This window comes from Aythya marila (genome assembly GCF_965140915.1).
Source record: "Aythya marila genome assembly, chromosome: 1".
Taxonomy (NCBI): Eukaryota; Metazoa; Chordata; class Aves; order Anseriformes; family Anatidae; genus Aythya; species Aythya marila.
Window position 1 is genome coordinate 162,534,840 of NC_139042.1, and position 24,029 is coordinate 162,558,868.

At 35.8% G+C, this 24,029-nt stretch overlaps 1 protein-coding gene across 1 annotated transcript in view; it reads left to right on the forward strand.

Annotated features, from left to right (window-relative positions):
• Positions 1–24,029, forward strand: part of ANO4 (anoctamin 4) — a gene marked incomplete at its 5' end in the record, with an annotated part of 126,652 nt that overhangs the window by 63,212 nt on the left and 39,411 nt on the right. Inside the window, 7 exons of the mRNA XM_082767328.1 lie at positions 2,832–2,963; positions 13,226–13,332; positions 15,103–15,158; positions 15,682–15,803; positions 20,989–21,123; positions 21,884–21,980; positions 22,521–22,581. Coding sequence (XP_082623454.1) covers positions 2,832–2,963; positions 13,226–13,332; positions 15,103–15,158; positions 15,682–15,803; positions 20,989–21,123; positions 21,884–21,980; positions 22,521–22,581 — 710 coding nt within the window. The remainder of the gene's footprint in view (positions 1–2,831; positions 2,964–13,225; positions 13,333–15,102; positions 15,159–15,681; positions 15,804–20,988; positions 21,124–21,883; positions 21,981–22,520; positions 22,582–24,029) is intronic.

Consider the following 24,029-nt stretch of genomic DNA (forward strand, 5'->3'; position numbering starts at 1 on the left):
AAAAAATAGAAATGAAAATAGAAAGAAAGAAAGAAAGAAAGAAAGAAAGAAAGAAAGAAAGAAAGAAAGAAAGAAAGAAAGAAAGAAAGAAAGAAAAATATTCTATCTCTACCATACTTTCTAGCAACTAAAGTGTTTCTCTGAAATTATTTAAGAAACTCTTTGTGTGATTTAAGTACAACACCTGTTTTTACAAAGAGGATACTGAGTATAGGCTAGGCCTGGAAAGCAGAGGCCAGGTCAGGACTGAAATGGAACAGACATGTCTTTGAGACAACCATGTGAATGAAGACAGTGCATTTTGGACATGTGAGACTAACAAATGTTTTAAAATGGAATTTAGGAAGGAAATGTTTCCACTCTCCTCATTCATTCTGGCTGCCTACCATGCCTCCTCACTCCATGCGCTATACTGCTCTTGTGTAGGTTGTTCTGCCTTTCAAACACCATCCCCCTATCCAGCTGAGTATATTAGCACCTGGTGCTGCTCCATAAGGGAAAGTGAGGCCTGGATTAGCCTTGAAGAAACAATTAAGCACAATACGTTTTTAAAACTGTGCCTCTATTCGTAAGAGAGAGGCTTGTGTAGAATACAAAGCCTGCACTGCTGGCTCATGGTACTGTTGAAGTGGCCTGGATGTATTTTAAGTTTGGTCATTTTTCTTTTCCTAGGGAAAAAAAATAATTATATGTGTGTGTGTGTGTGTATATATATATATATATATATATATATATATACACACACACATATATATATATACACACACACACACGTATATATATATGTATATATATTATAATGTATTTTTATATTTTTTTTTATTTTTTTTTTATTTTTTTATAATATATATATTTTATTTTTTTTTTCCAAGGGATGGTTTTGCTGTACTCTAGGATGCAAGCTTTGCAGAAAGGCCTTGCATCCTTTCCAGACCTAGTTGCCAGCAGGGAAGGAGTATGCTCTCTGAGCATGCCAAGCAATCTGAACCTTGCAAGTGGCAAACCAGTCAAATACAGGGTATGCTCAATGAGAAGCTGACATGAATAATGTAGTTTTCTCAAGTGGGGAAAGCACTCTGTGCGTGCCTGCATGCGCTGTGATAAACCTGCAGTATGCATATCTCAAATGTGCACATTGACTTGCAGGGTGAATGGGAAAGGATTGCAGATTGGCAAGGGTGTTAATAGCTTAGAGAATTCAAACAATTTTAGTCAACGAATAAGCATAGACTGGGATATTTAGAAATTCCTCTTCCCTTTTCCACACCCAGGGTCACTAAGCCTGCTGAACACAGTGTAACTCAGGGCTTGTAACCTTTACAGAGGAAGAACTGAAGGCCAAGAAAGAATGAATTCCCCAGGAGATAACTTACTTTTCCCTTGTCATTCCTATCAGTCTCTGCACAGATTGGCTCAAGGCTGACAGTCTTGAGAGGACTAGTGGAGACTTATAATAGGTCTGACCCTTTGCAGTGTTGGGTTCTGACAACGTCTCACCTGCACTCGGGCACAGATATTTGCAAACTACCTCCACCTGCACTCCGAACTGCTGGGCTGGTGTGAACAATGCCCAGTAAGAGTTTTTATTAAATTTTGTATAAGCCTTATGTCATGCTCACATACACATTGCCATTCTTCTGAACAGTCACAATGGTTAGTTGGAGTGCCTGCTCCCATGCTATTCACAGACAGAGAACACACAAATGGTACCAAAACAGGTAGAGCTCATGTGATTACAATTTTGAATGCCCATATTTAAAAATTAGCATTAGCTTTCCTATTGAAGATAACTTGAGCAGAGAAGGTTGAATATTTAAGGAAATATTATATGTATTTTAAATAGAACTATGTCCTAATTTCATGTCACTGTCCCACACACTCAATTATGTGTATATGAATTACCCTCCTTCAAAGTGACTGTGCAGGACTTAGAGCATTTGTTGGAGTCAAGGAAGAACGTGCATGTCCATAATTTGTTGTCTGATTTTTGGAGGCAGAGATCACTGGTTAGGAACTGAAGGTGTGAGGGAGGGTAGGTCTCATTTTGACAGACCCATCTCATTTTTGTTATGTTTTTTCATCATAATGTTTTAGTTTGGATGTGAATTTGTTTTAGATTTTCTTCTCCTGTCAGCTCTGATTCTTCCCTTTACAGTAATTTCAGTACACATCTTGGCGCGAGTGCCCTTGTGATTAAATCTACCCTTTCTCCAACTTATTCTTAGTTTGCTTTCACCTTCTAAACGTAAGGATCTGTTCAGCTGTCACCTATCTATACACTGAGTATTTTGTTTTTGTGGAGGCAGTAGTATTGCAAGACACAGTTAAACCAAATGAACAAAGTAGCCTATGTTGTATACCATCAGCTGCAAGGTAAGAATCTGTAGAGAGCAGTAAAAGCATGCGGTTTGCTGGGGTTTAGGTTCCAAAGATCTCTTTCACAATCTGGGTTTTTCTAAGGTTTATATGTCCAAAGTCTAATGTGTAGTTAAGCCTGAAATTTAAAGTAACCGAAAAGCTGAGAATAAAGGTTAGAGAGTAGCCAAGAGCTTAATGAGTATGGATTTTTAGGAGTGTGTTACATTGGCATTGCTTTTCTGTTGAGACAAAATAAGATGTTTCTCTACTAAAAGCTTGTTATTAATAATCAAGGTCAGCACGTATAATTCAGTCTTCCTCAAAAATGTCAGACGTTGCTTCTTTTGTAGTCGCAAATATTAAGTGGTCTAGTTTGCCAATAGATGTTCTTTGTAAGAGTTCTGCAATGCAATGAAAAAGCAAGATATATCTCATTCACTGTCTCAAATGGTCACACTTTTCATGTTCTGCAGGATCGAGAAACAAATAAGCAGGTTTCGAGGATGGTTACCTAGAAAGCCAATGAAACTGGATAAGGAGACACTGCCAGACCTGGAGGAGAATGACTGCTATACTGCACCATTCAGCCAACAAAGGATCCATCAGTGAGTACTTTATTATATCATAGCATCATAACTTAATTACAAGATTAATCTTTTTCCTTCTGGATTCACCTTGGAAAAAATCAATTTCTTAGTTCATGTCTTAAAGATTAATGTCTTCAGATTAGTTCTTTGTCACACAAAGGGAGAGAGTCTTGAGAGAGCATAAAGTCTGCCTACATTTCTAGTAATTAAAGGTCCAGCTTAAAGCTAAAAGAAATCAATGGAAAAGTTCCTTTTGATTCACTGGAATTTCAATTATATGCTTAAAGTAGTCAACTGGCTAATTCTCTCTTGGGACAGAACTACAGTTTTTCTTTGTGTGTTTAAGATGTGATTAAAACTTATTCAGCATTTCTGTCTTTTATATAATCAATATTAGTCCTTTTAACACTGATGGTCAAAATAAACTGATATTGCATTTAATTCCTAGTTGTGCCTGTAAAACAAACAGAACTCTAAAAAGAGGACTGTGTTGTTTTGTTTGAATTTCTCTGCCTTTTACGTCAACAGAAGCAATGCTTCTTGCATAATGCCAGTATTAAGGTCTATCAGTTGCCCTTGTCCAAGAATACCAATAGTATCAGTATTGCACCAATGTTACAAAAGAATTCATTTGACTAGTAGAAGCCTTTACTCTCTTGCAAAATGAAAAACAGAAAAGCTTAGCATTGTTTTTAGATACCATGTTGAATTTTTAAAGATGGCAAAATTTGGAGAAAGAGTGTGTCTTATGGTTAGTTACTGGGCCTGTGATATTGGGAACAATCACTGACTACCTCAAAACAAAATCACAAAGAATAGGCAGCAGTGACCAAGGTACTAACATAAAACTCATGTGAAGTGGAATGAGTCACAGGCAGCTCAAAGACTAAAAATATTAAATATGTGATTTTATTTAGGGAGAAGATAAGTATAGTTACTGCTCTTTGAATAAACATTTCATTAAAATGCCTCACTTTGAATGAACAGTTTTTCAGGGAGTGGATTTATTTACTGCAATAGGAGTGAATAAAATAGATGTCTTCTGCTGCAAGTAGTCTTTTCAAATACAGCAGAAAAACAAAAACAGGTGCAAATCGCCAGGGAAATTTCAGTAGAAGTGTGCTCTTAGCACCAGTCACCAGCCAGAGTTAAACATCTCCACTAAACATCTGTGCCCTGAATAGACATCGGATTCAGGCTAGAGAGTCTTCTGAGATTTAAGCAAAAAGATGTTTTGGTTATTTCACCCTGTAATAGGAAGAGTATGTGCAGACCAGTGGTAATTAAATATATATATGTATATATATATATATATATATATATACACACACACACACACACACACATATATGTCTGGACTTATGTTTTTATTAATATTAACTGTTAACTGTCCTTAAAATTATGGCATGAGACTTTGTCTGTGTGTGTGGCTGGAAGGAGAATTGGCATATATGAACCACAGTATTTTTTTATATTGTTCTGCCTTGCTTATGTTTAAATTAGTAAACTAGCAAGCTTTTTAGTAAATGCTGGTCATTAGCATTCCTGCTGTTGTTTGGCGCTTCTTTTATATCATTACAGACTTTAAAGCTCTACCCCACAGCAGGTCTGATATTTTCTGGTTTGCTTTCTGTTTAGTCTACCATTCCTGCTGTGTGGGGACTGATATAATGCTGGCTGAGCTGCCTTCCTGCCCTGCAAAGGTGCTGGCTCTGGCAGGTTTCTTGTACTCCCCTTATGCTTCAGTCTGTTGCCTGTATCTGTCTTATTATTCTTCACCAGAATTTTGAAATCTAATGACTTGTTCAATATTTGTCAAGTGAATTGCATGCAAGTTTTTAATTGTTCCAAGAATTTCAGGGGACGCTGGTAAACAGAGCATTTCAGGAACATCTTTATTATATACTTCTAATCTTTGCTGGTGGAGTGGGAGTATCAAATGTTTGGAAATGTAGAGATAAACTGATTTTAGAATTCTTTTTAGAATTATTGTATTAGTATCAGTTACCAGTCCAAAAGTGTATTATGTTGAGGTTCACTTTATATAAGTTGCTGCTTACTTTATGTAAATTTCTGTTTCTTCCAAGATATAGATAAACATCCTGTTGAAAAACCTGTATACAACCAGCCAGAACATCAAATATGGGGAAAGTATGAGTAGAAATTGTTGGTTTATGTATTAATGTTGATGTGTCTCTCAGCACATATTAAATGATGTAACAAATATTGTGACTGGCACCTTCATTTGTCTGGGTCAGTTGTGACAGATGGGGTTTGATCAGTAAGAAAATAATTTCTCTTTCATATCTACCCACTTCTATGTATTGTAACCTTCACAAAGACCGCACTGTTAATTGTCCCCTACTGAGAAGAGTAACAGAAACACTCCAAAGTTGATAAACGTTACGCCGCCATATTAAATTGAAGCTTCAGTTATCAGTTGTCACTGATGTCACATAAACATTCACTTGCTTTTTAATAACAAAACAAAACAAAAACCCTGCTGATTGAATTTAATGTGATGTTTTGAAATCCATCAGGTCTTTTATTTAAATTTATATCCCACGATACTCTTTTAGGTATGTAAAGATACATAGTTAATGAAATTCTTGAAATATGAAAACTGATATCTGCAATAAAGTTATGATAATTTAGCTTACAATTTGTTGATGATAGGAAAAGTCTATGTATTTTCATATTTTGTGTAGTTAAAGTTTTGCTGGACTGCTGTTACTATACCATATTGCCATTACAACTAAATTATCTCCTAGCATTGTAATGGGGCCTACATTATTGTCATGGGCAGAGACATGGAATTCACATTCTCTTCTGCAGGTACATTATCCTGTAGTCTAGAGTAACAGTGACAGTCTCTTCCTTACACTTGGGCTTTTAGATACAGCTCTGCTTCTGTTTCTATCACACACATGTCCCAAAACTGATTCACACAGAACATGCAGAGGACATTGTGGATCCCAATACCATACAGATGCTCAGCTGGCTGACCTCAGGTTTAAGACCTTTTAGCCAATGCAGAGCCATTCTCTGAGGTTCTTTAAGTCCTCAGAAAATGGAGAATAAATGCAAGTCTTGTGCATTGTGTTAAGGTTGTAGCTAAACAATGCCATTAGTGTCTGCTTTTCCTTTTTATCATGTCTTCCATACAGATTTTCAGTTCTAAGTTTATAGTTAAAAAGATGAAATTGTCTTGCAAATCTGGAATCCTAAGTGAAAAATATATTAAACCTTTCTTTAAGAAATATCTACAGGAGCTTAAAATATATGATCAGTCTTTTAATTACACTAAAGAGGATTTTGCTGGCTATTGTACAAGTATTTCTCGAGAGCAAGCTATGTTCTTTTGCCAGTTTAATATGTCTAGGAATTCTGTGTTATCATTAATCAATGTTTGTCCAAGACATTCTGAACTCTTAATAATCACATAGTAGATCATTCATAAATGCTACTGTCCTGGAAGTATGTCTGCATATCCTGAGTTTTCTGACAAGATGTCCATGTCCTCACCATAGGTTTGGCCACATACTTCTGCTGGAGGTTGCAGAGTTCTTCCTTCTAACCTTGTCTTATATGCTTTTAATTTTCTAAGGTATCATTCCTTAAATGTTCATGTGAGCTTGTTCATATTTGATGTTTGTCTTGAATTCCTAATTTATTCCTTTCTTCACAGTCTCAGATGTTTTTCATCTCAGCAAAAACAATAGAACATTTATCCTTTTTTTGATCTAGACACAGTTTTCATATCCAGGGCTCTGGTCTGATACAGATGATGCTTGAAACATGGTATGAGTACAGTCTTCATTTGTGATAGTCACTGTTAAAAGCATGGAATGACAAGTTTCCTCCAGGGAAGGAAAACAGTTAAAATAAAAATAAATAAAAATAAAAATAAATAAAAATAAATAAAAATAAAACAACAAGGCCTGATTTGGCCTTGTTTCAATAGGAATTAATACTTTTGAGGTACAGAAGTACAGTGAGCAACTTTAAAGGTCTAGCCTTGTACCTTCTTGAATATTTCATTCCCATCCAGATGGAAAAAGGCTAACTTGAAAAAAAAAAATTAGATGTGTTTTCAGAGACACAGCAAACCCTCTGCAATACCTCCTAAACAGGCAAAGAAAACTGCAAGAATCATATTTGTAAGATGTGCCTATAATTTTTGCAGTATGGGTTCAGATTTTCTTTTAAAGAGATTATTATTATACCCTATAGGGTATATCATAGAATTGTCAGTACAAGAGAAGAGCAAAATTTGTTGTATTTCCTAAGCAATAGGAAATCTTTTTTTTTTTTTTTTTTTTTTTTTTTTTTTGAGGAAAGAAGCTCTGTCTGGCTGAGGCAAGCATAATTGGAATACAAAATTATAATTTGCAAGATAGTCTTCTGAGCAGTATCTCTCTTCTGCAGCCACAGCTTGGGAAGGTGTTTTTTTTTATGCCAAACCATTTCTTCTGAAAATTATCAGCTACAAGAATGCACAGTTCACAATATCTAAAAAACTTTTTCCCTCAGACATTATGATAATTAGTTATTTTTCTACTATATCTTAAAAATCTTATATCTTTTACTACATAAAATAACTATTTTATGTAGTGAGCTGCTAGTCAGCTGGGAATAGTAACAGTGGTAATTATCTGCAATTTCTTTGATAGTTGTATACTAGCTAGGAAAATGCTTTTAATTGCTGCTTAGAGATTTCAGACTTTATCAGGAGCTATTTTCCTTTTTTTTTTTTTTCCTTCCAAAAGCAATAAACCCTCTGGTTAAATATTAATATAATATATGATTGAATAAGCCTCTTTAAATAAATATTTATTACTTCAAGGAAAATTAGATAAATACACAATTTGGAAACTGGGAAAGTACCTGTATTAATTAAATATCAATTAGAAGGTAAAATTAAAATATATACCAAAGATTAATGCAGTTATTCTCATTTGTACTAAATTCCCTTGTACATATTGTTCTGTATTTTTCTCAGATTTCCAAAATACCTGTCTATCAGGGTGGAGTTGCATTTTACCTTTTTTTCTGATGCTCAGATTGGCTCTGATAAAAGCTGTCCTCACCAAGATGACCTGTGACTGTGTCCCACCAAGCTGCTTCACACAGAGATCATGGATGGGTCAGGAAGGGACTGTATGGACACTTATGTGGTTTAAACCAGGATGGTCATTCTTGTGTTTGTATACATGTATATCTACAGTGCAATAACTGCACATTTGCAAATGGCTTCTTATAAACAGGGGGATCATATATCTGTAAGATTCATGCTCCTAAACAAATCTTTGCCTGACCAAACTTGTAAGCACCTTGCAATGGGTTTCTTCAATTCTCTTTGATTCTGAAAGTTTTAATTGCCTAGCAAACTGAATAAAATTCAGTTTAAATTTAAATAAATTTAAAAGTTATTTAATTTTTAAAATAAATTTTAAAATTATTTTTACTAAAAGATAAATAAATAAAGCTCATTATATCTCTCTTTAATATTCATGAGTGAACTAATTTAAATTAAGAAGTGATTTAGGGAGCAGGGTGATTTGGGAGAGGAAGGTGGAGATGAGGTTCAGCACCTACAAGGCTCTATTTTCCTTTAGCAGTTTCGAGGCTGTGATGTGGCAGATCTGAGACAGACAAAGCTACTAATACAGTCTTCATCCCAAAGGGAAAAGCAGTCCTGGTTTAGGCACAAGATGGGAAAAATCACTGATAACCACTAATAAATATTTTCTTTCAGATAAACAAAAAAGTCTCTCACAGTCTTGTAAGTCGTGCAAAATGATAGTAAACAGCACGTAATCATCATACACTCATTTTCAAACAAATAAACTACAGGGATGTGTGGTAATATTCTCACTGCAATACTGCAGCCTCATCTTGTTGCTAATGACTTTCTTTGTTGTCAAATGAGGTAATGATCTGTCATTGCCTCAGCCAAAAACAGCTAGCTAGCTCCAGTATTTTACTAGCAATGCAGAGAGGTGGGCATTTTCTTTTCTGTACAGAGGAATACACTTCTCATGTAGTGATTCCTCAGTTCAGACAGCATGTGTGCTTCTAGTGCGTACTGCTTCCAGCACCAGATTTGCTTAGATCATACATTTTAATATGGTGAGTGCCAGACTTTAAACTTTTCAGTGTCTGGGGATACCATGGAGCAAAGATACGCATTGGGTATGCACCCATGCTCAATTGTAGCTTACAGCAGAAAATAGCCTTTTCAAGCCTTTTGCTTCTCCAACATAAACTGAAGAGTAAGCACAGATTTTTCAAATTATTAGACACATATTCAAGACTTAATTTTACCCCCAATGGGTTTGTACAACCTGCAAAATGAACAAGGAGAATGTAAGAACAGGAATTCATTGGCAGTTTGTTGAATTCACATTCATTTGAGGGCCTTCTCTAGATGACGGTTGGCTTTGCTGTGCTTTATCCATGGAAAGACAGTTTGAAATCTCCAGTTCAGAGTCTAATTAAGCCACAAATATAATTTCAAAGCAATTAATCTTCAGTGACTTGTCATGTCACTTACAGTAGGAATTTAAGAGCAATATTTCCACAACATCTTTAAAAGGCACTTTAATTAAGGATCAAATCTGGAACCTTTACTGTCAGAAGTGCTCTCATTATCTTCATTGGGATTCTCCTTTTGAGTAAGGACAGTTCACACAAATATGGTTTACAGGACAAGGTTAACGGGTATAACTGTTGTGGAACAAATCACTGGTTTTATTATCTACCTATGCATTACCTTCACAGGGAATAAAAATATTGTTGTATTAATCCTTACTTATTTTTTTGTCCTACAGAAGAGGTGACAAAGTGACCAAAACCTTCATCTGAACTGTCTCCTAAATAATGCCTGAACCCTTACTGATCCTAAAAACAAGCTGCATTACTCATGAATATTCAAACCTTTGTGTGTATTGAAATTCTAACAAGGGCAGTGGAAATAGAGCAGCTGAGGAAACTGTTCCATCTGAAAGTAGCAAGGGTTAAAAAGTACTTTAGAAAGCCTCTATTTTGTGTAATTTGTAGCTCAGTAATGTCTGATGAATGTTTATCTACACCTAGTTTGGAAATATTTTCAGCTCTGACCCCTGTGCACTGAAATTTGAAGGGTGAGATTCTACATAGACTGAAAAAGGCTTTCTCCTCTGTATTTGGGTGCTGTAGACCTTGCAAGAGCCCTGATGACTATTCTATGAATATGGATTTATCACTCACATTCAGAAAGGAGACAACATGGAGCACAAAAACCTTGGAGGAAGGAAGGCCCAGAAAGTTCAGGAGAGAAGAGTGTTGATAGAAAAGGATAGATCCTGCACTGAAATGCATGATTCTCAGCTGACAAGGGAAACCCCTGTGATTTTGGAAAAAAATTTGAACCACCTCCAACACGGTCCTAGTATATGTCAACCTCTAACTGAGATGTTGCAACACATAGTTAAAACTACTCAAGATAGTTTCAGTCTTTCAGTGCCTCCCAGTCATATCTGCCTATTTTTATTCCCTGAACCAGAGCTCACTGCCCCCTTGGCTGTGCAGATACTGCCCTGTCTGGGGCTGTTCTATATATGATTATGCATAAATTATCAAAATGGCCAAATGACCAAAAAGAAAAAAAAAAAAAGAAAAAAGAAAAAGATTTTTCTATTAAAAAATAGGTAAGTATTTATTTTAACCTTTACCATTACAAGTGCAATTACTCCCCAAAACTTTGACATAGGAACAGTCCAAGACATCCAGAGGACTCATGTTTGACACCCCTCTCTCACCTGTGGTACAACTCTAGTATTTCCTCTGCACCCATGTCTCTGAGTAATGCTGGAAAACACTGAAGGACATATTCTTGGCCTACTCCAGCTGTAGTGACTTCTACCTCTCCTCTCCCCATCTTGTCGGTAGATGCAGTTTAGTGGCACAAGGGATGGGCAGGGCAGAACCTCTACGGCTGTCATATTCACATATGTTTTAGGACTGTTTCAGTTATTGCTGGAATTGGCAGTGTTTTTCATGGTAGTTATCATACTGAAGTGTTGACATCTGCTTCACAGACCCATCTGCTTGTTCCTTCATGTCCAAGTGAGATCAACAGCTACAACAATACGGTTGCTAAGTTTACAAATGAATGCAAATATCTAAAGTGCTCTTTGAAACAAATAGTTCATATTTCGTTTCAAGATTGAACAGTTTGATTTTAGCCTTTTTTTTTTCCTACTCACGAATCACAAAGATAGAAGCAGCTAAATGTGGAAAGGCTATTAACCTACTTGTCTAGAAAAGCAGTTGAAAGAATTACCTGTAGTTGCAGAATGTCATAGTCATTATAACAAATAGGTAAAATAACACTATATTGCAAGAAGAATAGATAAATATTAGGTTTCTTACCATTACTTGAGACAATGTTGCTAGTTTCCCAAATGAGGCTATTCCATTTGCAATTGAATCCTGCAAGAACAAGTAATTTTCATAACTAATGAAAATTACTGTGCTGTTTTGATTTCAAAAGTTATCTTTATAGACCTTTAACACTCGGTGCTACCTGGAAGGTGAGATCTTAGAGATTAGACAGACATTAGAAGAAAATGAATCCAAGTGGGAAAATTCAGAGCTATTCATTTCTGTTTCACCACAGTCTTTTAATTTGTTTCTGCTGCTATGATAACAGCCTAATACAGAGCTCCAGCTTGTAGTTTAGACTTTTTCCAATCTGATCTCATTTAATCCTTAAACACTCGGCATTCTATGATGGCAGTATTTCCTCTTTTTTGTCAGAATCCTTCTACTATCTCTTGTTTTACATATCGGTTGTTTTCAACTACATTTGGTAAAGGTGTAGTTGTCTCAAAGATAATCAGAATCTTATTTACTTTATGAGTATCAGCTGATAGAAATGAGAGAGTGGCCTATAATTTGTGCCTATGCAAAAAAAAAGGCAGCTGGTGCACACCAAGTGTACATGCTGTACATGCTCTGAAAAACAGGGTTTTCATTTGGGAAAATCACCTGAGGGGAAAACTGAGCAGTGAATCCCATGTTGTGCAGAAGAGAAAGTAACATAAATATATGCCAAGCTCCGTATTAAGATTTTCTGTTTTTATGTCACATCTGTTCAGCATACAGACTGGCCTCTGTATAACATCTCTATGATTTTGCAATTTTATTTATCACTTTATTCAATTCTCTAGAGTTCTTCACGAATACTGAGGAAGTAAACAACCTTACATCCTATCCAAAGTATTTTTAAGAATATGAACCTTTCCATTCAATCAGTTACTAAGGACTACATTTTCAAAAATATTTAATTTGTTTAAATATATGCAGAGGCCTAGTCCACCAGAAACTCCAACCACTTACATGCTTATTGAAGTATTTAAATTACTTTCACAGTGTATTCTGAAACCCCTAAATGACTCAAGCAAACATAAGAATTCTTTAGCAGTTTTTAGCTGACATGCTGAACCAATATTTCTAAACTAAAACACTTATATTGTTTACATTTTTCCAGTGACTATGGTGATAAAATATCTTGTTTTCTGCAAGTATGTATGTTGTAACTAATAAATCTATATAAAATATATTATAGCAGAAAATTAATAAGTATAATATATTTAGTGGCTATTTTTTTAAAACCCTAGACTCCTCACAATTCTGTCTAAACTATTGAAACTGCATTCATATGTAATGCCATGAATACCTTCTGAAAGCTAATTTTCTACTCTATTTTAGCTTTCAGCAATGAACATAGGAATATCTTATATTTTCAGTTTCTAACAGTATTTTGACTTTCATTGAGCATGGTTAACAGTCATTTTTTACCAAGTGGATGTTTCCATCCAACTTCTAGTGGTAAAGCAAAATAAAGAAGCCTGAAATAGAAATCAAATATGATTTCTACAGCTGTAGTTATAAATTTTTTTTTTGCAAATAAATTTGCTTTTGCATATTTTTGTGCAAGTATTTGGTAGTTTTCAGTGACTTATCTAAATGTGATGCTTATCATAGTGAATGCATAAATATCTTTGATCTTTCTCCAGACTCATTCATGTCATTCTTTGGTAGGGAATGAATGCTGTTACTGAGATCATCTCATCTGATGAATCATCTCACTTAATATGATGTCCTTTAATCTTTCTTGCACTTGCTCTCATACTGTAGCTTTTTAATGTGCTACAGAAATTAATGGAATTTAATATTTGCTTTAAACATGATACTATAATTCCTGAAATGGCCTTGTTTGTGTTTTTATATAGCTTCATCATACACAACAAAGACACTTTCTTCAATAATGCTACCAGAAGTAGAATTGTACACCATATCTTACAAAGAGTGAAATATGAAGAAGGGAAAAACAAAATTGGTAAGTGATTTTAATGTGGGTGCTAAATTCCATCAGAAAAATAGGAGGAGTCTGGTTGGGCTGATTACACTCTCTTACTTTCAATGGACTCAGTTTTGAACTATGCACATCTCATCCATCACTGTGGTAGGGACTTGTCCTAAGAAAATCATCATGCTTATGGAGAAAAGCATTTACTCCCTCATAAAAACGTATTTGGAAGGAAGGCAAGATTTATGCTGCTGTACATCCCTGGATATCTGTTCCTCCCTAAGGGAGATGTGAGGTCCTGTAACTCTGTAGCTGCCATAGGTCAAAGGGGAGTTCACTAAGACGTCTTCAGTGCTGTGCATAGCTCTTTCAAATAGTGGGTAGAGTGCGCCTTTGGAGTGGCACATATGTGAATCCACGAAAGCAGACAGTGACAGATGAGGGCTGGAGCACAAAAGAGTGGACCTTTTCTGTCTTGTGATACAGAGCATTTACTGCTCCTGTAGAGACTTGGTCATCACACACAGAGATGCAATCCCCATAAAAGTCTATAGCACATTTCATTTCCCTGCTGTTTAAACCCCATGCATCTTCAAGAAGTAAAGAATTATACCAGAATTTAACTTGTCTCTTCCCCAGATCCTGGAATGAGGGCAGTAATAGCTCTGAGTAATGACGGTGTGCAGAGAGGAGAAAAGAAAGGGGACAATTCATGCAGTGCATCCAGCCATTGCATGTAGCACATAGATCTGCAGTCCTTGCTCAAGATCCCAAGTTCCCTCACATATCTATTTATCTGTTCCCCACCATGAATAAAAAATTGCACATATCACTGGGCTGAGTAGAGCCCAGCTCAGCTGTACAGGTTTTGCTTTTCTGCCAACGATACTTCAGGAGAAAGTGTATTCTGCTAAGCAGATACTAATGCTATCACTGAAAGTGCTGTTTATGTTGAATTAATACTTATTGCTGTGATGTCACTGCTATCATTCTTCTGTGAATTAGGAATGGAATCATGATCCTTTTCCTTTATGTCAATGGGATTCAACTACCTTCAGGCTGTTAGTGCCACTATTTAGTTTTGCATTGCCATATAGTCTTTCAGTCCTATTTTGGTGACTTTCCAAATGAAAAGGGCCCACATCTCAGAATCATTCATTATTTCCATCCTAGTTCTCAATAAAGAGAGTCAAGACCTGACTGAGTGGGTTGTGTGATTACTTTTTCATGACATTTTGATTCAGGTTCAAATATATTTCCTGGTTTTCTGTTACTGTAGTCTGTCTTGTTCCTGTTCTGTCTGTTAGTCCAGCAGCTTTCATAAGACATAAATTGAACATATTTTACAACATTGTCATCAAATGACAATTAAAAGTTTCTGTTGTTTTACTGTCCTGGAGTTCAGAAATGTAAAGATCTTCCCTGAACTTTTCAGCTCCCAAGAAACACTGCCCTTCCACTGTATAGCTACCTTAAACCAAAATACATGGCATCAAACTTTAGTCTTGATGTGAGGTCCCTAATTTCACTGAAGTTACACTAAAAAATGGATTTGACAAATGAATCTTTAAACATCAGGCATAATAAATGATAGGTTGTGGTTAATATTTGAACAAATCTTTGCTTGTGTTATCTCTTAGTTCCTCAAAACCTATTAAAGATGATTTTTTTTACTTATATCTCTTACTGTCAATGGGCTTCAAACTTCACTTAGCAGTATATCATGAAAATGTACTTTGCTTTTTACTTAGCAATTTTACTGGTCTTATTGGTAAATAATTGGATACTTTTGGTTCTTAGGTCTGAATCGATTGCTCAGTAATGGCTCCTATGAAGCTGCATTTCCTCTTCATGAGGTATTTTTCTCTTTTTCTTTCTTTTTTTGAAGAGATGCTTCCCACAAAATTAATACTTAATTGTGTAAATATTCTCAATCTTACTAATATTATTATCTTTTACATCCTACAGCTTCCTCTGGCATTTACTAATCCTTTTTTTTTCTTGAAAAAAAAAATGCTTTTTTTTTAAAAAAGAGGAGTAAGAAAAGTTGTTCTGGATTTGGTTTGGAAAAAGTATTTGGATGTGATAAATCAGTATGTTGTCAAAAGGAAAAATATCATGTTGTAGTTTTCTCTTTGAAATTCTCCACTTTATACCCTTTGACCAGAACACCAGTTATCATAACACCAGTTTCTTAGGAAGAATAATCTCAAATCTCACTGTGGGCAGAGGAAATATTCCTTCTAATGTCATGTTTAGCTTTTGATGCACAAGTATGGAATTTGCATAAATCGTGCTATCCATACCACTAGTGAAAGAGATTTCTTAGGTATTCTTTGTTGTTGTTGTTGTTCATTAATATCCAGGTCTATATTTTAGGGAAGTTACAGAAGCAAGAATTCAATAAAAACCCATGGGGCAGAAAACCACAGACACCTGCTCTATGAGTGCTGGGCTTCCTGGGGAGTCTGGTATAAATACCAGCCACTGGATCTTGTGAGGTAAAACTTCTCTGCTTTTAATATGCTGAATTATAGGTCATGTGGGCATAGATTATCTTCTCACAAAACCATGCATGTTTGTTTTTAATTTCCACATATACAATAAGATATCAATGTCACAGTATAAACAACTTATCTTTACAATATTTTTAAATTATTTGTTCATGGTTGTCAAGTCTACTGTTCTCCATCAGCATTTCTTGTTTGTGAAAGTGCTGTTGAGCAACATCAGGGTTTTAGTTTAATTTGGTTTGTGAGTGTAGTCCATCAGATATCTGGAAGGTTTTCTAAGTATGAGAATAAACAAGGTTGGACACACAATTGTACTGGGTTTTGGTAGCAGCCTACTTAAGTAGTCCAAGTATGATGTTTAACATTTTGTAAGATCCTCCAGCTTTTCATCAGACAGTAACATGCAAAGATTTTTCCACAACTGTCTTACAAGAGAAAATAAGCAAAGTAGTAGACCCCTTATCTGCGGTCATGGGTGTCCTGTGGTGGTTCAGAGTAGGTGCCAATCCAAGGAGGAGAGGGGCAAGGAGAGCTGCAGGGCTCTGTCTGTTCACAGCAGCATGAGTCTCAGCAGCCATCAGGCTCAGCAGGATTCAAAGCTGCAGCCTCAAACCAGTCTTGCCGTTAGCTTCCTAGAGTGCGCTGTTGGCTGCTATGAATTCGCTGAAGGAGGAGTGATAGAAAAGAGGAGTAATCCCTTTTTTGTTTCTCTTCATGGATACTAGGTCCCTCACATTTCTCTAGCTCCTGCCACAGCTTCCCTATCTACTGCCTCAGGAACTCACATGTCTAGTGATATGGGGATTTTTACTTGAAGAGCTGACAACGCCAGCAAGACCTGTTGTTAATTTCACTTGGAATTATCTCAGTAAGCATAGGTTAATCAAAAGCTTTTTTTTAGTACCAGTTGTGCAGCAGAAGCAATTTTGTATGGTACTGTTTGTTGTTTTTTCTTTTTCCCCCAGAACAACAATGTTGGGTGTGCTTGAAGGGTGTAGTGTTGTCATCTGTACAAAAGGAGTGAATGGCTGTTAATTCCTCACAGACATCTGGCCAGAACTCACTGCTGCTAGCTGATATTCCCTTTTAATATATGTTTATAGAAAAGCTAAGGAGTAGGTTAGTTGTAGGTAACAAAACATAAAATCTCATTAATAGATATGATATTTCCACCTTAAAGTCAAGTTTCACTGTGGTAAGTGAAACTGTCCATACATACATCGATACTATTTTGTTTTCTTTATCTGTTAAAATGAAGGCTCACATCTCTGTTGTTGTTAATTTGATGCCTTCCAGATTTCATTTATTCTCATCAGCTGGCTGTTATTGGAGATACTAGTCACTAGAGATGAATGAGAAAAAGTCATTTAAGGGTAATTGCACGATTCTGCTTTCACTCCGCTTTGAAACACACAGCAATATGAAGGTGCAGACTCAGCACAATTGCAGAGGCACCATTATGAATCAGGATGTGGCAGTGTGATTTTAATTACACTTCTGTTGGAGCTTAGTATCCATAGTTACTTAACAAGAATAATTTAAGATCCTTAGAACTGATGGTAATTGGAAAAAGGCAGGACTTTTTATATTTATATGCTCAGGGATGACATACATCAATGAAAATAGTTGCAGTAATTCCTAAAGGAGTTGGATCATTTCCTTCACACTTCTTTGCATAACTGCTGTCCCTAGACTTTCCACAGATGATTCCTACTGCTGCTTGTATATGCCACTTACAGGACAAGAAAGGGTGGGAAAAAGCTATATTTATAAATTCATTATAAAGCTACCTAAATGAATCTGAAAGCAAAAATAATGCCTGAATGACATGCACTTAGTACATTAAATGAATTGATTGCAACCTAACTTCTTTTCAAACCCCCATCAAGCCTTCCTCCCCACCACATTGCTCTAGATATTACAGAGAGCATTATATATCCAAAACATGTTAGAAAACTCTAGTTCCTTTACAACTTGTTTCAGTGGTGTAAAAATTTCTGTATTAGATTTCATTCTGACCTGCAAAAAGATTAATGAAGATAGATATATTTTTAGCTTGAGACCAGACTTTTCTATATTTTAACTCCATGACTTTCTTCTAGGCATCTTGAAAGAAACAAACAAAAAAAAACTATATAATGAAGGTCAGTAAACATAGAAGAATCCAATACACATTTTGTGGGTTTGAAATCAGGTTTTGTAGTTTACTAAATTTCAAAAATGTACCTTAATGATAAATACTGAAATTGACATCTTGACCCAATCTGTGGCAGATCTTCCACTGGAATGGGGTAAAGAGAGAGACAATTTGATGCTAAGATAGGTTGTATTGGAGAGCTCATAAACATTGGCATAAAACCAAGAAACTGAGATTTCCTTTTTTTTTCTTTTTTTTTTCTGTTTTTTTTTCTTTTTTTTTTTCCTTTTTTTTCCTTTTTTTTCCTTTTTTTTTTTTTTTTAATTCTAATGATACAATATATATGAGCATAGTAGCAATGGGTTATTCTATTAGGTGCTTGGTCGTGATTTTATTTCTCTGCTTTTATGGTTTTATGTAGAGGAAAAATTCTGTGGGAGAACCATAAAAGATACACAACTTTTTTTTTTTCTATTATGATTAACAGCCTGAAAAATTAAATGCTAATGAGACAGCAAAATTAACAAACATGCAAATGTCATCAAGGCTGGAAAAATGCAAAGAGTCCTACAGTGAGCAGGGTGATAACAGGTGAAATTCAGGTATAAATAATGCACACAGGTACACCCTAAAAAAGAGAAGAAAAAAATCTCTGGAAGTCTTTATATACATTGCTGAGTTTTATGTAAAGTGCCACCATCCAGGTAAGAGAACTGCCACCACTTTGGAGAGATCTATGAAATTTATTTTCAGTATATACTTACCGAAAAAAAAAAAAAAAAGAAAAAAAAAAAAAGAAAAAAAAAAGACCTTGCTCACTATATATGGTACAAAATGAGTGGCAAAGGATTTTCTAAGCTACCTCCTCCTGAGGATATTAAGTGTCCAGCTGAACCCAATTATGGGTTGGAATACACATGGAACTGCTCTGAAAGTGGTACCTGGGAAGGTCTCCAAAGACCGTATTATTGTCATAGTTTGTTTCTACAGCATTTTACCTAGTAGGATCTAAGCAGAGAATTATAGAAAAAAAAAAAATGGTACCTACAGATTCAGAGGAAATGAAATACTACCTTGATCCTGATGTTGGTTATAGTAGCCTGTGGAATACCTGTTGTGAAGCAAAGGGTGATGGTGGAATATTGAAACTGTTCATAATTAAGCCAATAGGCACAAAAGTAAAAGTCTACATGCAGCACTTATTTTTAAAACCAGGTTCATAAGTGGCCTCAGAAGAAGGAAACATGCCTTTTCCTTTCATTGCAGATATTTGGGGCAACATTCATCCCTGAATGCAGGGAATGAAATAAAAAGATAAATCTTGATGAATGTTAGGTTTACTTTGAACGTGGTTCTGTCATGGAGAAAATAGGTCCATAAATATTAATCGGAAGAAAGCTTAAAATATGAGCTTTCTTTTTCAGTGGAGCAGACACAACTTTATATCCTGTGTGTCAGACAAAGAATTAGGCCAAAAAGTTCACTAACTCTCCTAAGTCAGGGCTCAAAAAGCAGTTTCCAGTTTGTCTTTTTACTACCAGACCTGCTGCCCTTGTCAGAACTGAGTATGTTATTGTTAGCTTTCCACCTCTTTAGCCCCAAAATTAGTTTCTCTGTTGAATGACAGAAATAAAATAAATAATTAAATAAATAAATAAATAAAAAAACACACAAAAAAAACATGACAATATTTGGCCTCTGATGCAATGTTGGTAAACTCAACTGATAATAAACAGTGTAGGTCAGTCTTCCTATCATCCAGCAAAGCGTGAGCTGGACTCTGACGGATATTTCTAATGCTGGAGAATCTTGACATTCATTTGAAAACTGATGATTTTGTCTATTCCAGACTAAGTGTTTCTTTCTCTTCCCCATTGCCTCCAGTCCCAAAGCACATTGTGGGGTTCTTCCTGACCTTGAAAGTTCTACGAAAAAAAAAATGTGTTCTGGTAGCATAAAGGAGCCAGTAATGCTAGCTCACTTCACTCTGTTTCCGGAGAGATCAGAAGTTTCATCATTAGTGTAAATGAGGGTTTTTATCAGCAGATGTTCTCCAATTCACTTGACATGCACTTTTAAGTTGTCCATGAAGTCTCTGAAGTGCAAGAATAACATTTTACCTATTTTACCTCATTCTTTAAAACTATTATTGCAAATAATCTCTTAAAATTTCCATTGTATCCATGCTCATTACATACTGATTTGTAAAGCATTCTAATCTGATCAGAAGCCTACTGTGCACATGATACCCAAACACAGGACAATGCATGCAGACTGCTCCTATGCTGCTAACTCCAGCAGGTTTTTTACATGCTGGATGTGTTCATTGATACATAGAGTGTGATTGTGTTTGGGAAGAGGAAAAATACCAATGAATATGTCACAAATAGGAAGTTCCTGATCACATTGCTGTTAGTTTTTAGACAATATGGCTAACAGGTTAGTATTGATTTGGACTATTTCCCTCAAATCAGTGTAAGATGAAACATAAAGATAATTTCTTTACATCACTTGCACTCTTCTCTCCACCTGTACTACAGTCATGAGATTAATTTTCCAGGAACTGAGATAAGAAAAGAAATAAACAAGTGAAAATAAACTTGATTGGAGAATAATCTCTGGTTAATTAATTTCTTAGAAATAATTTGGACTCAAGTCTTTTTTCTTCTGTAATACCAATTTCAATGTTGAAACTGATTTCAATGAAATTACTTGGGAAATAGAGTTACACAGCTCAAAAACAAATTCATCAGTTTCCCAGACATAAAGAACTATTTTTCTAATGTTCTCAGTGTTTTCTCTCCAATGTCTCTAGTAATTTCATCATGAACTGTGGTTAGTGAATATTTAAATTCATTTTAGAAATGGGCACATTCCTCAGTGTGGATAGAGAAGCCTAATTGCAGTCTTTTTCTGTAGGAAGGTCTGGGTCTGCTCATCACGTATAATAGACAAATTTGTTTTCTATTAACAAGAATGATTAAGCAGATTTATTCTAATTGACAGGTAATTTCTCTGTATTGTATTTTAAAACAGACGATACTTTGGTGAGAAAATTGGGCTGTACTTTGCCTGGTTAGGCTGGTACACGGGGATGCTCTTCCCAGCTGCCTTCATTGGATTGTTCGTGTTTTTGTATGGAGTCACCACTTTGAGCCACTGCCAAGTCAGGTAATGTGGGCAGAAATTACAGCTTTGGGATATTATGAATAATGTAAGAGCTCTTAGTATGAATTGTCAATTATTTAATTTTGAATTGTTGAATGAATACTCAGGAAAAGACTCTTTGGTACTCGTAAGATGCCCAGTTTTGAGCTTCCCTTGTTTTGTGTTCCTAAACTGGAATGGGAGGCAATGTTTCCAGCACATTTCCAGTTCTGGATGGTGTTGGCCTCTCAGCATAAAGTGGAAAAAGTAGAGCTTGGGCTCCTTCACTGCTGTCATAACAGACCAGGTGAAGAGTAGGGAATTTTCACTCTCTTCAAGGCCGTTTCCAAAGGTCCACCTCAGGGAGGCATTTTTCAGACAAAGAACCCCCTCAGTCTTCTGCTGAGTGCCCCACCTCTGTTTTATTGCCCACTTAAAACAATCCTTGAGAGAATCCTTGAGTCAAACTTACCTGTGCTCATTCTCACCCTTGTCCAGCTGAAGGTCACTTCTGACTTAATGAGAAGCTAGAAATGGTAAAGAGCTACTGTTGAGTTGGCCTTGAAGAACTGTTCCTTGCAGCTATGACTACAAATGCTAAAGTCTTGGACAGTGAACAAATCTTAATTACGCACATACAGTTTTGTGCATCTTGGCTTCAGTTACAGAAAGAACCAATATTGTTCAATAAGTAACTGACTTTTATTAGTGAAACCTATCAATGAAACCTATGACTGATTGTTGTGCATCAAACTATTAACTTTTATCTTCTTGATTTTTCCAGTAAAGAAGTCTGTCAAGCTACAGATATCATAATGTGTCCTATATGTGATAAATACTGTCCCTTCATGAGGTTGTCAGACAGCTGTGTTTATGCCAAGGTACATAAAATATTCAAGTAGAAATGTTTTCCTGGTAATAGAATTCCCTTCACCTTTTGCATTTGTCTTTAGTGAGCTTGGGTAGATAAAATCTTCAAAGGACAGATCAAATTCAGCCAATGTTAACATCCATTGTCTTTTACAAGGACTCAGTTTGGGCTGTAAAACACTTGAATGCAATTTGCACTTACAGATTCAGCAATCCCAGAGGTCACATCCTAGATGCATGTGCTACGGTGTCCTTGGCATCAACTTTTATCTTATGATCCATCCTTTGTAAGTGGCTCCATAAAATGAATGCTTTGGGTCTGAAATTATGCTCATGCTTACTGTTGGCAGGGGTGAGTTCCGGGCCAGGCTGGTGACTAGTCAATTGATATGGAGTTCATTGACAAGTGCATGTCATACATCAAGGGAAAGTTTTCAGTCCTCAGGATTGTCAGGCCAGCTGCACTCATGATTGTGCTAATTTTACTAGGGGAAAATAGAAAATAAAGCCATATTATCATAAATTGATCAGATTGTTAATATCCCCATCAGGTAACACACCTTTTTGACAATGGAGCTACTGTCTTTTTTGCTGTTTTCATGGCAGTGTGGGGTAAGTTTTTGTTTTAATATGAGTGACTGCAGAATGCTTTTCATAAACCTTGTGATGCAACATAGGTCTTTGTAATTTCCAGCACACGTTTTTAGACACTGAGGAAAAAAATATAGGCTTGCTTATTTTCTATTTTTGCACAAGGAATATGGAAATGATTGAAATCATTTTTTAATGTTTTAATCATTTTAATTTAAAAAAAAAAAAAAAGTATGCAACATACAGTGTCTGTGCAGGTAGAACAATATTGTGTGTTTTTGGGGCCTGCTAATACTTAGGGCTTCTCTTAGTTTAGGAAAGCCCAGTTTACTGTCTGCACTTAAATGTATTAATGTATTGTTTTATCTTCCCTGCAGAAAGGCAGTAAAGCTTAAACACGTTTGAGCTGGTTGTTATCAAAGCAAAAATCTGATGAAATAAATCGAAAATTAGTTGAATGATAAACTGATCCATAATTGGTCTAACTGTTGTGATGGAGGCGGAATTTTGCCAATAGGACAGTTCTGGTTTTGGCTCAACTATTTTGCCTACTGTAGCCTTGTAAGCAGAATTGAAGAGAAGAAACAGTAATTTCTGGCAACACATAAAGTCTTTCAAACATGCCCTGAGCATGCCAAGATGTTTTGCTGCTACTATACTGTCTTGAGAAAAGGTTAACATCTTTAGAAAATGGCTTAATGAGGTGCTCCAATGGCTTCCATCTCACAACTCCAGGTACTTGAGATATCCTGACCTTGTCATTGTTTTCCAGTTCTTATTCACATCTTAAACTGCTAGGGAAAGGTGTCAAATTAATTTTTATAATCTCCATTTTAATCTGTGAATCTCCTTACTGAACTGCAAGAGAGATCCAAAAGACAGTGCCAGAGCCAACAAGAGAAGATACATGTAAATTAGTTTAGTGGTCTCTCTTAGCTCCTTCCTCCAAAACTATGCTTTTGTGTAAGTCTACTAATTTAATTAAGTCATATTCTAATCAAGCCTATTCATGACATTTCATGTAATATTGATGCTATTAAAATATCACAAGTTATATTGAGGGAAAAACCCACAGAATGTACAGATTTTTTGTTTCTCCTTGGTATTTCCAGCTTTGTTTTAGAGCTCCACTAGAGCTCTAACATCACCAAAACATCACCAAAAATTTCTAAGTCAAGCCTTAAAGAAATTTTGAGGGGCATACCTAGCTTTTCCAACCTCTTTCTCTATATGCTCATGGAAGATGAGAGTTTCCAAGACAGGGACTTTCATCTCAGATAGGAAAATTGACAGGTTAGCAGAATACCACTGTTTCTAATTGTTGGTGTGTCTTTGGAGTGAAGATTTTTGCACCACTGTTTTTGTTCTTCCTTAGTAGTAACACTGCTTCCTGGAAACAACTGTGCACCTATGTCTTAGCAATGTTCATAAATAGGGAAAAAGCAGCTCTAGGGAAGGGAAGTCCCTTA